Source organism: Prionailurus bengalensis, chromosome A3 (assembly GCF_016509475.1).
Source record: "Prionailurus bengalensis isolate Pbe53 chromosome A3, Fcat_Pben_1.1_paternal_pri, whole genome shotgun sequence".
Taxonomy (NCBI): domain Eukaryota; kingdom Metazoa; phylum Chordata; class Mammalia; order Carnivora; family Felidae; genus Prionailurus; species Prionailurus bengalensis.
In genome coordinates this window covers 30,716,531-30,733,733 of record NC_057354.1, presented here as the reverse complement: position 1 = coordinate 30,733,733, position 17,203 = coordinate 30,716,531, and the positions used below count along the sequence as shown (strand labels likewise).

At 52.4% G+C, this 17,203-nt stretch overlaps 1 protein-coding gene across 3 annotated transcripts in view; it reads right to left on the bottom strand.

Moving 5' to 3' along the window:
• SMOX (spermine oxidase) overlaps window positions 1-17,203 on the bottom strand; it is a 57,329-nt gene that overhangs the window by 19,998 nt on the left and 20,128 nt on the right. For all 3 annotated transcript variants that reach the window (XM_043602824.1, XM_043602823.1, XM_043602822.1), the window contains exons 2-6: window positions 11,799-12,032; window positions 8,034-8,260; window positions 3,364-3,537; window positions 2,441-3,200; window positions 1,697-1,857 (exon numbers count right to left, since the gene is read on the bottom strand). In XM_043602824.1, the coding sequence (XP_043458759.1) occupies window positions 1,697-1,857; window positions 2,441-3,200; window positions 3,364-3,537; window positions 8,034-8,260; window positions 11,799-12,006 (1,530 nt within the window). In that variant the 5' untranslated portion in view covers window positions 12,007-12,032. The remainder of the gene's footprint in view (window positions 1-1,696; window positions 1,858-2,440; window positions 3,201-3,363; window positions 3,538-8,033; window positions 8,261-11,798; window positions 12,033-17,203) is intronic.

Below are 17,203 nucleotides of genomic sequence, written 5' to 3'. Positions count from 1 at the left end.
GGTAAACAAACAGGCAAAAGACATTTCAAGAAGAAGGAAAAATGAGGGCAAAAATGCACCAAAGCAAGGGACAGTGAGAATTTTGGTACAGCCGGGGCTCCACCTCGAGAAAGCAAGCTGTGTAGGTAGGGGTCCAGGCAAACTACAAGTGCTTGCATTCCAAACTTGAGTTTGGACTCTTATCCCACTGCGTCTCAAACTGAATGTGCAAAGGCACCAACTGGGGATCCCGGTAAAATGTAGGTTTTAATTCAACAGGTCTGGGGCGCACTGAGAGTCTGCATTTCTAACACACTCCCACATGATGCTGATGCTGCTGGTCCGCAGACCACTCACTTTGAGAAGTGCAAGCTTTAACCCACCAACAAGGAGCCCACAGAGGTCGTTAAGCCGCAGAGGGGTGGGGGGAGGTTTATCGTGGCAGAAGTAGGCGAGCTGCCTACTCCCACATCCATTCTGCTCTTTCTCCTCGGTAACAAAGCCCTGATTTTTAACTGGATTCATTGCCATCCAGAATAAAAATGACGCATCCCAACCTCTTTAGCAGCTGCTACAGGCATGTGACCAAGTTCTGGCCAATCAGCTTCAAGTGCACTGTGGTTTAGAAGCACTGACTCAGCCCCAGGGGTTCCTCTCTTTTGCCTTGTCTGCCCTGAGAGTGGCAGCCTCACAGCCCTCTAGAACCACAAAGTGGCCTTGAAGACGGAGCCAGGTGCCAATGGTACTGGGTCCTGATACCTACCTCTGGATCTCCCTTTGTGTCTCCGTGTGATAGAAGCAAACTCTGTCTGCTTCAGGCCCCAGTTACTTTCATGTTGTTTTGCTTTTTGCTGGATGCACTAGTCCTAACTTGATGAAGGTGACAAGAGAAGGTTTGCTTTTCAAGAGGATGGCTGTAGCATCTAAGGGCCTTTTCCTCTCTCCCGCTGAGCACAACCAGGCATGCCCAACACGCGCTGGAAATCTTCTTCACCAATTACACCAAAGAACTGTTTTAAATATAATCCTGCTGGGTTTTAACATTTTTTTGTGTGTGTGTCTGCTTGATGGGGGAAACTTGAAGTCCGCTTTGTAAAAACAGAAATATATACAATTTTTTTCTCAGATTTATTATGTTTCTCTATTGTTTATTATATAGTTGATATAATTTAGGGGAGGGTCAGTACTCTCAATTTTATTTTCTGAAACATATTAGGGGGGAAAAGTAAATAAAACATATTGGGGAAACTTACTCCTACCGAATGAACGCTGTCCAACAGAACTTTCCATGGTGCTAGAAATGCTCTATAGCTACACAATCCAACAGCCACTAGCCGCACGTGGCTATCAAACTTGAAATGTGGCCAGTGCGACCAAGGAGCTACATCTTTAAATCTATTAATTTAAATCATAATTAATTTCAACTAAATGTAACTAGTGGCTAGAGCATAACATGAAATGGCTCAGCTTTTACAACCTCAAGAAAGCTTTTAATATCTGTTTGATTCCATTTTTTCTTCCAGATGTGAAGTGCACGTGACCTTGCTTTCTCCTTCATCATCTCCTTCATCACAGGAGCTACACCGTCTGCCTCAGCTTGTCGTCACCCCTCGGCGGAACACCACCCTCCCCCTCCCCCCCCAACCAAACCCCCATACAAAACCCCTGCCCCCCCCCCACCGCCCCCCAGGACCTCCTCACCCTGCACCCCGCTCACCGCCAACTTGGAGCTCTCGGTGTATGGCAGGGGCTTGGCCAGCTTCTCCACATCTGCCCCACTAGATCCCACCTGCGTGTACGAATAGGAGCCTCGGAAGTAGGGGTTGCTGCCCCAGGCCGAGCGCAGGATTCGCCGAGGTTTTGGAATGTTGGGGTTCCCTGTTTGGAAGTCGCAAGAGCCGAGGGGAAGGAAGATGATAAATAGCTGCACACAGAGGACACCCCTGAGCGGACAACTGGCACTCCACCTCCCTGGCTGCAAGGCCAGCCCCCGCCAGCAGGCAGGGGGACGCAGGAAGAGGGGTGGAGAGGCTGGGGGCTCTAGCTGTTGGCCCTTCAGTGCCTCCCTGCAGACCGCCCAGCAAAACAGCTCATCTCTCTGGGTCCCTCGATTTCCTATATGAAAAATGTTCAACTCAGAGGATCTGACAGTGACACACAAATGCATCTCACAGCAGGGCAGTATGGGTAGGAAATGGGCGATCGGAGGTTTGGGGGTGATACCTGAGTTTTTACCGTCAGCCCTTAGAAGAAACACAGCACCCACGGTTTTCAGGGTTTCAAGTTCCAAAGCGCGTGCGGAGGCGGGGGGGGGTGGGGGGTGGGGGGGGGGGCTCTCCCAGTGGGCACGCCCCTCAGCTGCACCATCTGGGGATTCGGAAGAGCCACCGCAGGCGCAGAAGATGCAGAGGGTGGCAGAGGACCGGGAGGGGGCAGCGGGCGCCGCGGCGCGGGGACACACCTGTGAACTGCCGCAGCATCTCCGTGCAGATCTCGGCCACCGCCTCGTCGTCGCACTTCTCCATGACGAGGGCCTCCTCGCCGCAGATCCAGCCGCTCAGCACGTGGCCGTAGCGCTCGGGCGGGTAGAGGACATCGAAGCCGCAGATCTTGCGGTACCAGAGCTCCGGCGGGTAGGTGAGGGTGCCGCTCTCCGCCTCATCCTCCCACACAAACTGTATGCTGTTGCACTCGGGGCCCCAGAAGGGCTCCTCGAATTCCAGAAAGATCTTGTCGGTGGTGCCGATGCCCAGGCGGTGGATGGCGGCCACCTTCTCGGTGGGCAGGCCCGGCCGGAAGAAGCTGGTGTACTGCCTCTTGAGCACGCCCAGCGACACGGTCACGATCACGTGGTCCGCCGGGATCACCTCGCAGTCCTCACACTCCACCAGCACCGGCCACTGCTCGTCCTCATCCCGCCCATCCCCCCGGGGCTCCTCTCCCCCCTGGCCGCCCTCCCCGGCGTCAAGGTTGTGGTCACCCTCACCCCGGGGCTCAATCTCAGGACCCCGGGGGCGGGCCGAGGCCTGGTCCCAGTGCACACAACGGACGGGTTTCCCCAGCTGGATGACGTGGGCGGGGATGCCCTCGGCCAGCAGCTCCACAACCCGAATGAAGCCCGAAGGGATGATATGGTGGGCCCCGGGGATCTCGGTCCACTCCCCAAAGGCACTCAGGGACACATCGTCCATGCTGTGCGAGCTACTCTCACAGCTCTCCACCTGCGGGAAGAGCCAGAGAGGAGCCGGGTGACCACCAGGTCTCAGGCAGGGGTCAGAACGGGACCTCAGAGCAGCCCCGCCCTCCTCGGACCCAGATGCCCCAGGATCCGTCTTCTTCCCTCTGGCATCTGTATTCAACAAAGTTCTGAGAGGACAAGGATACCTTCAGGTACTGCTGGATCATGGCGAGTTTCAGGCACTTGGTGGCCTCAGGGTCGTCAGGGTCATCCCTGATGCGGTTGCGCACCTCCTCCCGGGTGAACACCCCCACGCTGTTCTGACTCTCAGCATTGACTGGTTTACCATGCCGGAAGAACTCCTGGGTCAAGTTATAGACCTGCCAGGGAAACCCCAGGAGACTGAAAACACACCTCTCTTCGCACCTCCCTCCATCTCAGACCAAAGGACCCCAGCTCAGAAGTCCCCATGTTCCCGATGCTCCCGGATATGCTGAGCCCGTGGCTCCTCATCCTTGGTGAATCAGTGTGGCACTCCGTGCTGCGCTCAGGCTACACCAACAGGGCCAAGGTTCAGGGCTGGCAAGCCGTCCTGGACAGCCAGCCAGCTTACTTGCTTCCAGATCACCATCTAAGGCCCCGTGGGTCTACGAAGGAGGGACAGAGCCCTGGAGGCTCTCCTGCAGGGCCCTTGCTGAAAACCAAGTAAAACGTTTGGTGCCTGGTGGGAAAGGAACCGCCCCCTCAAGGGCGCTATGTCCCCTAGCAGACCACCCACTGCAGAACCTGGGTCTGCACACCTTTCACTTTTCCAAGAACCAAATGCCCAAACCCTCTCCCTGCCACTCCTGCCCAAGCGTACCCTCTCCCAGGAGGGCAGTCTGGAACTGCTGCCTGGACAGTGTTTGGAGGAGAGGGAGCAGGAGGAGCCCTGAAACCTGACCTCCCAGGAGCCCCTCCCTGGCCCTGCTCAGGTCCACACAAAGTGCCCCTTTACTGCAGAACTCAGACATATTTAAGCAAGATGACCATGTTGGGGCAGGGCATGTGGTGGGGAGGGAGGCTCCAGTGTCCCAAGGAATGAAAATACATTTCACAGGCGTATTTTGGCAAGAACTCCAAACCATACCTTATCAACAGAAAGCAACAAACAGTCCCTTAGAGCGGGGTCCTATTATGTCCCATGCCTGCCAGGCATGTAACTCCCACCAAACACTAGGCAGATCTCCCTGAAGAAACTAAGCCAGTCCTGGGCCAGTCATGGCATCCCCAGAGGGCAAGGTCTGAGTCCCAACATTCACTCAACAAACTTTTACGGGGCCATGCCAAACACAGATTGTAACGGTGAGGAAGACGGACACAGCCCTGAGCCCCTGCCTTCACTCAAACTGGGGAGATCTCATAACTGGGCTGTTTCCACAGGATGCGCTGGGACAGGAAATAACCCTCAGGTTTTGAGATCAACACAGATGACCTTGGACAGTTGGCAGTGAGAGACAGAGGAAAAGTATTTCAGGAAGAAGGAAGAGCATACTCAAAAATGAGGGCGGGGAGAGAGAATGTAAGCGACTCAGTCTTGCTGAAGAGGGCAGCGAGGAAAGAGAAAGTTACAAGAGATGATTTTGGAAAGGCAGTCAGGGGTGGGACATGAATGACTAAGAGTCACGTCAAGGACTCTGGGCCCTGGCATCACTGAAGGGCTGTGAGCATGAGCACACGCCCTCTCCCTCCCAGGACACTGGCAACAGGTGGGCTCCTTAGCCAAACATCTATGGCTGGTGCCAATTAGCGGTGTGGTTCCCTTCCCAAAGCGAGTCTGAATTCGGTCAGCACACGTTCACGGGAATCACGTCTGCCCTGTAATCCAGCCCTGGTAGAGGCCCTGAGGCTGCAGGGTAGAGAAAGGAAGGTGACATTACCCATCCCCTACCATTCCACTCTGGGAAAAGCCTCCACATGAGATAGAAACATGAATTAAACATGTCTCTGTAGCATACAGTCTAAAGAAGAAGATGAGTTAACTTGTTCACTTTTCCTCCCTACAGTCACACGATGCTGGGCGTTTGGCCTTAACTGGAGTCCTCAGCAAATTCCTCACCCAGTACCACGGCCAAGGAGTCAGGCTTTCAGTGTGCCTCCTCCTCCCTGGGTTTTCTTCCTTGAGTGATAAGCAACATGGTAGCCAGTCTTTAGCTTATGTTGACCAAAGGCCGGAATGTACAGCTGAGGACAGATAAATTTAGTCCATCTAAACAGGATTCTTTGTGTCCACCACCAACTGGGGCAGCCTGACCTGCACACGGGGTTGTCCTATGGGTACAGTCTTCTGTCCTGGATTAAATTACATCTTCCCAATGTGACCAAGGGAAATGGCACAGGCCTGTAATAGTTAATAATATTCACCCCCAATTCTCATTAAGCACTTTTCATCAGGATCTCATTTAATCCTCGTGACATTCTGAAGTGGGTTTAACTATGTCTGTTTTACAGGTGAGGAAAGTTAAGACTCAGAGAGCCCCCAACAACTTGCTCAAGGCTACACAGCTAATAAGTAGTAGAACTAATATTTGAATCAAGGTAGTCTTGCTCTAGGGACTAAGCTCTATATGACACGAGTGCACGAATTCACTTATTTGTTAACAAATGTAACAGATTGAAATGAGTAGCCCTTCGAAGTCACCTCTGGAGGGAGGCTGAAGATTTATTGTGAAGTCACCCTCCGGCAGGGCTTCATATGCTTAGAGCATATCTCTTCAGAATAGCCTCCAGCTTTGGTTAGGAACCACACACAAATAAATCGATCACTTTCCTCAGGGTTAACACCTTCTCCTGCCAACCCAAAGCATCACCCCTCGGACTGATAACCCATTTTATCCATGCTCCTCTCCACAAGTCACACTCTTCGTTTCAAAAGTCAAACCCACAAGCGGAAACTGATGATGATCTACTTTTAAGTTTATATAAGAGAATAAGTAAGTCATGGACCCTGAAAAGTCATTCTCAAGAGGCATCCATGCTGAAAGCACTCACAATAACCTGGATTTCAGGACGTGACTAATTCCCAGTAGACCAGGAAGGTCTACTTTGAAGAATACTAGCTCTTATCTGCTCGTTAACAATTCAGTCTCCTAGCACATGAGTAAGAACATGCAGTACCATGGGACTGCATATAACACACCTTGTGGGTGTACACATATAAGTCACAGCATGCCTGCCCTCCACTGAACAAGGACCATCCCCAAAGCAAGAGTCATTTCTCCTTTTCCATACCCAAGAGCCAGAAGATGTACAATAGGTGCTTTTTGGCCAACTTACTGACCCGGAGTGAAGGGTCGTTATACTACAAATGACAAGCAATCAGAAGGCAAGACCTACATGCTACCTTGCTTGTTAAGTGCAGTTCGCAGCACCACTGAAAGATACTAAAAATATGAACATTTTTTTTTTTTTGAGAGAGATAGAGAGCACACAAGTGAGCGAGGGGCAGAGAGAGAGAGAGAATCCTGAGGCAAGGCTCAAGCTCACCTGTGGCAGGGCTCAAGCTTACCCAATATGGGGCTTGAACTCATAAACCGTGAGACTATGACCTGAGGGAAAGTCGGATGCTTAACCGACTGAGCCACCCAGGCACCTCTATGAACAGTTTTATAAAAACCTGAACAAGACAAGGATGCGTGTCATTGCCACTTCTATCCAACACTGTACTGGAGATGCTATCCAGTGCAATACGGCAAGAAAAGAAATAAGTGGTCTTAGGCTGTGCTGTCCAATACAGTAGCCACTAGACATTTGTGGCAATTTAAAATTAAGTTAATTAGCTCCTCAGTTTTGCTAGCTACATTTCAAGAGCTCAAAAGTCACATGTAGCTAGCAATTACCCTACTGGACAGTGCAGGTCTAAAACATCTCCATTATTGCAGAAAGTTCTACTGCACAATGCTGGTGTGAGGATTAGAAAGAAAGAAAAAATTCTCATTTTTTGGTATAGTATTATAGACATAAAATTCTAAAATATTATTAGAATATAAATTAAAATAATATCTTAATAGAAGGAAAAAATTCTCGTGTTTTGGTATAGTATTATAGACATAAAATTCTAAAATACTATTAGAATATAAATTAAAATAATATGTTAATAGAAAGAAAAAATTCTCATGATTTGGTATAGTATTATAGACATAAAATTCTAAAATATTATTAGAATATAAATTAAAATAATATGTTAATAGATATAATATTAGCATTAAAATAATACTTCATCAAGATAGCTAAAATCAACATGTAATATAATCAGTTATAGTTCTATATATTGGGGAAAAAATTGAAAATAAAGGGTTTTTTGGTTTTTGTTTTTTGGTTTTTTAAGTTTATTTATTTATTTTAAAAGAGAGAAAGAGTGCGAGTGGGGCAAGGGCAGAGAGAGTCCCAAGCAGGCTCCATACTGTGGGGCTCAAACTGATGAACCATGAGAGCATGACCTGAGCGGAAGCTGGACACTTAACCGACTGAGCCACCCAGGTGCCCCAGAAAATAAAGTTTTAAAAAATTACAACTTAAATGAGTATCCAAAAGCAACAACAACAACAATCACTACCCAAGTACCCAGTAATAAATCTAATAAAAGGTGCTTAAGGCTTTTCTGAAGACATATGTAATCATCTGTATCAGTGACCTCTTACCTCGTACTTCTCCACCCCTCATCTTCATCCTGTCCTCAAACTGTCCTGCTTTTCCAAATACGGGGCCCAGAGAGTGTGCAAAGACATAAATAACCAGGATCATAGAAGACCCCAGCAGGCACTCAACTCCCCCCACACTGCCGGCGTGCTCCCCGCCTCCCACACCCATGGGTCCAGCTGCCCTGCTAACACCTCACCTCGTTGTATAAATCACTGAATTCCTCAACCACGTCCTTGGGGATCCTGTGGCCACGGTTGGTGAGGTAGCAGGCCACGCCATTCTTGGAGTAGAGGCTGATACGGCCCACGCTGCGCTCCCCATCAGTTGTCTCTTCCAGAAGGCCATTGGCTTCTGCTAGATGATAGATGGGATTCCCATGGGAGCCATGGATCCAGGTGGCTCCCAACTCAAAGGTGGCGTGTCCTGACGGTGACAACAACAGGCCCTTAGAGGGGCAGGGATTTCTTCACAGAGGGCCAGAACACTGCCTCAGCCTTCTTCCTCCAAGAGGATCCTTCCATCCCCTCAACAGAGCAGGAAGGGGAATTAGGGCCCTATCAGGCAACCAACCAAAGTCTTCAGTGAAAAGCTCCCAGGGGAAACTACATGTGACACAAAATGGATTCCACTTTACAGCTGAGATAACTGCCACCCTGAATGCCTTTGTGATTTGCCCCAGAGTCGCTTCACTGGACTAGTTACAAGGCTCTGCTTTTCCATCCCACCTTTGTCTAACACAACACCAGACCCTGAGCCCTCCTTTTTCATTGATGGCTCTCCCTCAGGAGATACTGTGTGGGCACCTGAGGGTACAGTGGTCCCAGTGAGGGGAGAGAGGTTACCTGAGGTCCTCTGGCCCGAGGTCCTCATCTGACTTTACTCCAATTCCTCAACATTCTCCAATGGCCCCGGAGTCTAAGCCCCGATCCCAGACAAAAAGTGGCCCCCCTCCCAGCTCAGTCTGAGGCAGAGGAGGGAGGGCAAACATTCCAGGTTGGAAGACTGCTCCTGAAGGCAGTCTCAAATAGACTTCCAGAGAAAACTAAACTCTGTCTTCCTAAGGCAGAAAAACCTTAGGTGGCAGAACCCCAGGAGTCTGTCTAGGGCAGGGGGCAACTCCTGGACCCAAGTTGGGACAGGGCTAGAGCTGGTGCTTGGTCCTACCATCCCATCCAGAGCCAAGGTACCAGATGCTCTGAGGCAAGCTGCCTCTGTGCCTGGGCCTCAGTTTCCTCTTCCGATGCTATAGGGATGGTGGCACATTGTCTCCTTCCCTGCCTAGTTCCCAAGGAAGTTGAAACAAAGCAAGGGGAAGAGAGAGGAACATTTTTTTGTGTTTTGTTTTGTTTTGTTTTGTTTTGGAGGGCTGAGTCAAGATATCAGGTGCAGTTAAGTTTTTTGCTAAGACGGTCACAATAATTCCTCCTCTGTCCTTGTACACATAGCCCTTTGCAACGTGACCTTGCCAGTCCTCCCATCATGAGGTAGAGTCCATTTCCCTACCCCTTGCATCAGGGCTGGCCCTGTGACTTGCTTTGATTAACAGAATGCAGTGAAAGTGATGTCTGCGGCTTCTGAGCCCAGGCCTCAAGAGATCTTGTGGCTTCCACTTTCACACTCTTAGAATGTGACCACCATGGAGAGGTTTACCCTGTTGGAGACATGTGGCCCAGCCAAAAAGCCAGTGCCAACCACCAGACAAATGGGTAAGGCTGTCATAAACAAACCAGCCCCGGTCAAGCCACCGGATAACTGCAGGCGAGTGGGAGATTCCAGGCAAGACCAGTGAAAGAACCACCTGCTTGAGTCCTGCCCAAATTCCCGACCCACTGAATTTAAGCAAATAAAATGGTACTGTTGTAAACCGCTACATTTTGGGGTGATCTGTTACGCAGCAATAGTTATCTGATATGCCATAACAGACAACAATCACCCCTCACCCCAGGAACTGGCCATTCTTTTTTTTGTGCATCCCCTCTCCTGGCTGTTTCTAATTAAACCACTAGTTACTAAAAATAGCCCTGTATATATGTATGTGCCAAACAGCAGGCAAGGGAACAAAATGGTCAACCTCGTGCTACCGCCAGTGAGACAGAATTTCCTGAGGTCTCTGGGAGAAGATGCAGGAACGTGTATGTCCCTTTGTCCAGAAAGGTGGGCAGATGGGATGGCACCAAAAAACTAAAAACCCAGTGCCCTGCTTCCAATGGGTTCCTAGTGGGCATTGAGAGTATTTATTACTAATCCTCCTTTAATTCCTCAGGCTTGGGGTTCCCCAAAGTGTCTTGCCTGGTTTGAGCTCCCAAGAGAGGAAGAGACCTCGGGGAGGGGCCTGGACCCTCCCCAGGGCACGCAGGGAGCTCCAAACCACACAGTCACTGGGCAGTGACATCCAGGCGTGGGACAGCACCCTTCCTGGATGGACATTTGGCAAAAGTAGGAATGAGGTGAGGAGCTTGAGGTCGGCAGCAAAGTCAGCACCCCACCCCTATTCCCCAGGCTCTGCAACAGGGGGGGTGGGCAGGCCCTGGTCAAGAGATATTTCCTGCCCTTGCCTGCCTGCCCCTCTATGACTGCGATCCTTGTGACACCCCTGCACCAGCACCATCCAGTGTCCCTGGGGCTTCTGGCCCTCGACGCCTGCCCCGACCACTGAGATTCAGAGCCACCGCCTCACACCATAGCAGGTCCGCCCCTGGTTTCAGCCCCGTATGTCTGCACACATAACACACGCAAATTCGCCCTCCCGAGGACGTGCTCTCCCCGCTCCCGGCGGAGTCTGCCTTGACCACATACATCACTCCACGCGTATGGCCCCTTCTGCTACCTGCCCAACTCTCCCCATCACCTGAAGTCTGCCCAAGGTCCCCCAAGTCAGGAAGGCCCCCACCGCCAACAGGTCACCAGATCACGCTTCTTCGCAGCTTCCCGCACCCCATCTCTTCACCCCGCCGCCTGTTCCATGCGTGGCATGTCCCAGCTGTCAGCTACCCCTGAGACCGGGCCATTTGTCCTCATCTTCTGTTTCTGCGTCATACACTGAATGTCTTATCAAGACTCAGGAACCACAATGGGAGCTGTCCCTTCCCTAAGGCTCCCAGCCAGCCAATCACATGTCAAGCGAAGCGTCCCAGGGCTTCCTGCTGGCTTTCCCCAGGTTTATGAGTGCTTTGGATGGCACTTCCATCCCCCCCTGCCACACAGTCCTGTGTGTCTCAGCAGAAGATGGACACAACCTCACATTGCCCTCCAGGAAACTCTCTAGAAGACTCTCAATACGATCGAATGCATGGCCTTGCTACCCCATGTGGGAACAGAGACACAAAATCCTCTGGAGGGTAGCCATCGAGCGTGGTCCCTACCCACTCGGTCTCTCATTGGTCAGACCCCCTGGCTGGGAAGTGCTGACCTCCAGCTGCATTTCAGGCAATTCCCCCACCCCTGGTAAAATCTGCCCAGTCCTGGGGAAAGTCTCTTACCTGGAGGCTTTCTCCAGAGGCCTCATTACTCTGTAACCTGGACAGATCATCTTCCCAGGCAATGCTAAGATCTGCCCATCACCCACAAGGAGGCCCCAAGTCCCAACCACTCTGCTGCCCTGAGCTCCTACTGTCCCAAGACTAGCTCTCAGTCATGATATGTTAATTCACACTCAAGAGGTAATGACTAATAAGAACTTACAGAATTACTCTTCTTGTGAAGCAGAAACTGGTCCACCCACTGCCGAGACACTGGCCTGGGTGTCCTTTCCTTCCTAAACACTTGAACTCTAGGTCATGTTCCAAACACGAAGGCCAGAGCCCCATCTTGCCCACCTCAGAGGGCTGCTCAGAGGGCAAAGGAAGCTTCTGGCAAAGGCCCACTTATGCCAGGGAAAAACCAAAATAATGAGATTTGAGGCAGGGCCAGAGCACTGAAGGACAAAAGGTGACCTTGGCGCGGGTGGAGGGGGGACACTTACCGAGTTTCACGCTCTGCACGCGGCCTCCGATGCAGGTGGAAGCCTCGAGCACAGTGACATCCGTGAAGCCCTGCTCCAGAAGTGCTTTGGCCGCAGCCAGGCCAGCCAAGCCAGCGCCGATCACCACCACGCGAGGCTGTCCCCTTCTCCGTAGGCCACGACTGAGAGGGTCATTCGCACTGTCGCCACTGGATTCACAACTTTGCATACCGTCCGCACTGGCCTCCTAGGAACCTGCAGGGGGCGGGGGTGTCACAGCTTACCTGCTCTGCCTTCACTTCCCACCTGTCCCATGGGACACTCATGAGCTCTGCCCTCAAGGGGGTGGGGGAGGGGGGGACCTTCTTGAGCCCTCCTGCTCTTCCAGAGACCTGGACAAGAGGAGCCATCTCCAAAGGATGTGGCAAGGAGGAGGACAGACAGAGGGAAGGAGAGAGGTAGAAAATATGCACTGTGGGCCCCCACCGGCAAGCAGGACTGCTGGGAACCTACCCTAAGCCCCTGGGATCCGTCAATCCCACCCCCAACCTGCTAGGCACACTGCCTATTCCCCAAGGCTGAGACTAGAGCCAGCCAGGAAGGGGATGACCCAAAAAGACCAAATTCAAGAGAAACTATTGACACTGCTGACCCTGAACAAGCTCGCTCTAACACGGCTGCTGTGATCCAGCTCACACCAATCCCAGATGCCCACACAGATGACAGGATGCTCACACGGACCCCAGGATACTCACACAGACCGCAGGATGCTCACACAGACCCCAAGATGCTCACACAGACCGCAGGACACTTGCACACACAGCGCTGGACCCTCTACTTTCCCTTCCGTGCGTGGCTCTTCCCTGGCATTCTTTCTCCTTTGCCCCTTCTCTCCTCCTCTAGCTTTGTTAGTCTTTCACAGTGTGAATGAAGTGGCAATTTGGTGGGCAGGACATAGTCCCGCCCTCCCCCCAGAAAGTGCCACGAGGCCGGTATCGGACGAGCCTCTGCTATTCCGGGTAGTTCTCTGGTTGTTTTCCCCCAGCCACCCAGCCCCTCAGTCACCGCAAAGCAGCAAGGAGCCCAGGAAACGGTGGACTGTGAGGACCCATGGCACCAGAGGCCAGACATCAAATTGACAGTTACACTAAGCCAGCTTGTTCAGAGACGCCAGGCTAGGGAGCTGATGGCTAGGCAGCCAAGGGGGGTCCCTGAATCGCCCCAGTGCTGGGAGAGGCTACCGCCTATTCCCAGAGTGACCACGAGGGCTCCAAGGTGCCTGTGGGTCATCCCAAGGGGCCGCTCGGCTCTCATCCTGTCTCTGTTCCCTCCCTGACCCAAGCAACTTCGATTCCAGTTGTCTTTGCTGAGGGTTCAGTGGTAGAACCTACTAACAACAGGGGAGGAAGGGTGTCTGGAAGGTGGCTGCTGGGCAGTGCAGCAGACAGGGGACATAAAACAACTGTCTCCCCTACCTAACAAAGCTCAGTATAACCCTTCCAATGACATAGCAGCCCCACCCCCCAGAGTACGCCCAAGAGAAGCAGGACATAGTCCACCAAACACACATGCTAAGGAATGTTCATAGCAGCTTTATTTATAAGAGCCAAAACAACAGAAGCAACCACGGGAGAATGGATAAACCTACTGCACTACATGCAGCATTTTCATGCATATTCTTCAACAATAAACAGAACCAAACTACTGGTACCCTCCAACAACATTGCATTGAAGGAAAGAGGCCAGAGATAAAAAGTACATATTGTATGACTCCACTTACATGAAGCTCATGAGGAGGTAAATGAATCTGTGGTGACAGAAAAGAGACCAGGGGGAGGAATAACTGAAAACAGGCAGGAGGGAACTTTTTGGGGTGGAAGGAATATATATCTTGATCTGAACAGTGGCCAACAGTATACATACAAAGATCCACCAACCTGGACAGGTAGGATTTGTGTCATTTTTTTATGTATGCGTGTGTACCTCAGTAACCATTCAGATATTCATTCCTGGCAAGGAAGGCAGTCAGGAAGGAAGGAAGGAAGGAAGGAAGGAAGGAAGGAAGAGAGGAAGGAAGGAAGGAAGGAAGGAAAGAGAGAGAGAGAGAGAAGAAGAAAAAAAGGAAGAAAGGGAGGGAGGGAGGGAGGAAAGAGAGAGAGAGAAAGAAAGAGTGGGAGGGAGGAAGGGAGGGTAGAAGGAAGGAGAGAGTAAGAGACAAGACAGAAAAAGAGACAGAGAAATTAAAAGAAAGAAAAAGAGAAAGAGGGAGGAACAGAGAGAAGGAGGAAAGAAAGGAAGGGAAAAAGGGAGGGAGAGAGGGAGGAAGGAGAGAGAAAGAGATGAGAGAGAAAGAAACAGAGAGAAAGAAAGAGGAAGGAAAGAGACAGAGAGAGAGAAAGAGAAAAAAAGAAAGGGTGGGAAGAAAGAGAGAAAGAAGGAGGGAGGAAAGAGAAAGAGACAAGAGAGAGAAAGAAAGATAAAGAAAGAGGGAGGGAGGAAGGAAAGAGAGAATGAGAGATAAAGAGAGGGAGAGAAGAAGAGAAAAAGGGAGGGAGGGAGGCAGGGAGGGAGAGGAAGGAAGGAAGAAGGAAGGAAGGAGCGAGGGAGCTACATACTGACTTCTTACATCTGGTCTGATCATTAAAGCTTCCCCCACCTTGAATGGCGCCCCCCAACATCTCTTTATCATAGGCTTAGCAAAAGGGTCTTTTTCTAAATACGCTGGGGCTGTTCCTCATGCCTCCCGCCACCCACTCCGCCGGCAGACGCCATACCTGGGCACCTGGGCTTGGACGGGCCTGTCCCCCCACTCCCGCCCCCAAATTCCAGGCAAACCCCCAGACCCAGGCCGACCGCCTGGGTGCCCGGGCAGTTCCCTAGACGGCCGGAAGGTGGCGCCCGCGGCCCAGAGCCCTCCGAGGCCGAGTCTCCGCTGGAGGCCGGGGCTCCCCGCCCCCTTCCAGGAGAACGCGGTGCGGCTCCGCCTTTCCTCCTCCCTGCAGCTCCGTTCCCTCTCCTATCCTTTCCCGGTCCCTCCAGCGAGGTTCCTTTGGGCGTCTGGGAGCACGGGGTCGGGCGGCCTGGGTCCTTTCCTCCCTGCGCCCTGCCACCCTCCCCGCCCCCAGGTTCTCCTTCCGGTGGACTAAATTTAGAGGGGAGGGTGTGGCTGCCGGCACCCGGCGGCCAGGGCTGCCAGCGGGAGGAAGGGTCGCCGAGACGACGCGGGGTGGCGTCACGTTGGTAAACACACTGGGTGCTCGGAGCTGCCGCTGCCGCTGACGCCACCTGCCAGGCACCCCCCGATGCGACGTGGCGCTGCCGCCCGCCCCGCCCGCGTGCCTCACCCCCAGGACTGGGGGGCCGCTGCCGGCGTGCTGGTGTCCTGGCTCCATCAGCACCGCCCCCCCCCCCCTCCGGCCGGGGCCACCCTCCAAAACCGCCTTGCTTATACAGTAAAGGAGGGGGGGGGGAACCGCCGCAGTTCTCAAACCTGACTGGTGCAACCCCTTCTTGAAAATTTCCTGCGGGCTCCAGGTGTGACTGGGATAAAACTGGGAGGGACCCACTCCCCTCTGAAGTCTCCTCACAAAACCCCTAGTTCCCGTGGGGCACCCCATCTGGAAACCGGGGTCTAGTGAAGCTGCAAGCTATGGGGAAAGGATACTTGGGGCGCAGCGCCTCCCCAGCCGCCTACCTGAACTTCTGGCTACCCTCAGAAGTGGCCAGCTGGTCCTCACTACATTGTTGTGACAGTCGAATAAGGCCTTATGCGGATGTGGCAAGACGGACAATATTTTCAAGAGCCTCAAGTGTGAAAATCATTTGTAAAGTTCTATAACTAAATTCTGAGCAGAGAGCCTTGGGACGGGGGTTCAGAAATGCCCCGTGGGGAACGCAGGTGGGCAGTTGCCTTTAAGATGAACACAGAAAGGACCCTGAGTTCCCAATGTATCAGAGACCTTGCACTCAGCACAGGGGTGAAAGTAGGTAATGAGCAAGGGCCATGTGGGTCACCTGCACCCATGACCTCCTCCCCCCCCCCCCCCTCAAAGGAATCCCACAGGCCAGTTCCTTCCACGGGTCAGAGAAGCCTTACACAGGGCCCACAGAAGGCAGAGAGCTGAGAAAGCTGCCCCACGGCCCCCCATATGGACACACGGAGCCAACACACCCTGGAGTCCAAACTGAAAGGGACAGAAAAATCATGTGTAGGAACGCCTACTCCGTGCCAGGCCCTCAGCGAAACGCTGAACTGGGCCTTCCAGTGCTGTTATCTCCAGCCAGGGTGGAGAGGAGAGGGTGAGAAGGAACTTGTTTTCTGTTGATTTGTGGCATCTTTTCCTTTCAGCTTTTTTTTTTTTTTTTTAATTTTATGAGACACCGGCTTATTGAGGAAGAAGAATCAGTTCATGCTCCTCGGTGCCTGCCTGTCCTTCTCTCGCCTTTGGGAAATAAATAAATAAATAACATCCGCTCCTTGATCTGTATGCACAGGAGAAACAGAACACCCTGTACTTTTTGAGCAGATAAAGGAGAGAAGAAAAAAGTGCTGGCTCAGCCAGGCAGGGAGGAGGAGGGGGGGGGGGATAGGGAGGGGGAGGGGGAGGAGGGAGGCACAGGGCAACGGACACTTGTCTTCTTGCTCCTGCTTCCATGGAAAAATGAGGGTGGGAGCCTGGGGCTCCCATGTGCCCAAAGAGGCCAAGCCTGGTAGCTTCAAGAAATCAGGCCAGCCATGGCATGAGTATCCCACCCCCACTCTAGATACCCCACTGCCTCCCCCCGAACCTCTGCTCTGGCCCGCCAGCCAACACCTCCCTCTGCTGCCCACTGCCCTGACTGAACCTGCCCAAGAAGCCAGTCTGGAAAGAAGGCAGCAGCAGAAGAGAGGAAAAGAGGGAAGAAAGGCCCCATCCCTTTGGCAGGGTCACCCAAGAAAGAAGGATGAAGACGAGAAAGTGAGGGGACAGAAATGGGCGTTGGCGTTGCCACTTTCCCACCCCACCTTCTCTCAACATCCCCACCAGTTGCATCATCACCCTCAAATTTACCCTCCAAGAAGCACCTCCAATTGCCAATTACCAGAGACGTACTTTAGTCCTGGCCTCCGACTGCTGACCCCCTCTTGGAAATGCCCAGTACTGAGCAGGGGGCACCAGGCATCTTCTTGTGCTTCCCCATCATGATTAAAACCACAGGACTGCCAAGCGGTCCCAAGGCTCAAAGCTGAATGCATCCTCAGAGGAAGACCTGCCCTTATCCATCAGATCAAGCCATGTCAACCCCCCAGAATCACTATCGCCTCTCCCCTCAATTTCCCCCCACACGTCCCTGCCTCCTCCATCTGAACTGTACCCCTAGAGAATTGTTGGGCCTGCCCCAAGTCACGCCCAGGCCTCTCATAGACCAGGAACGTAACCCAGCAA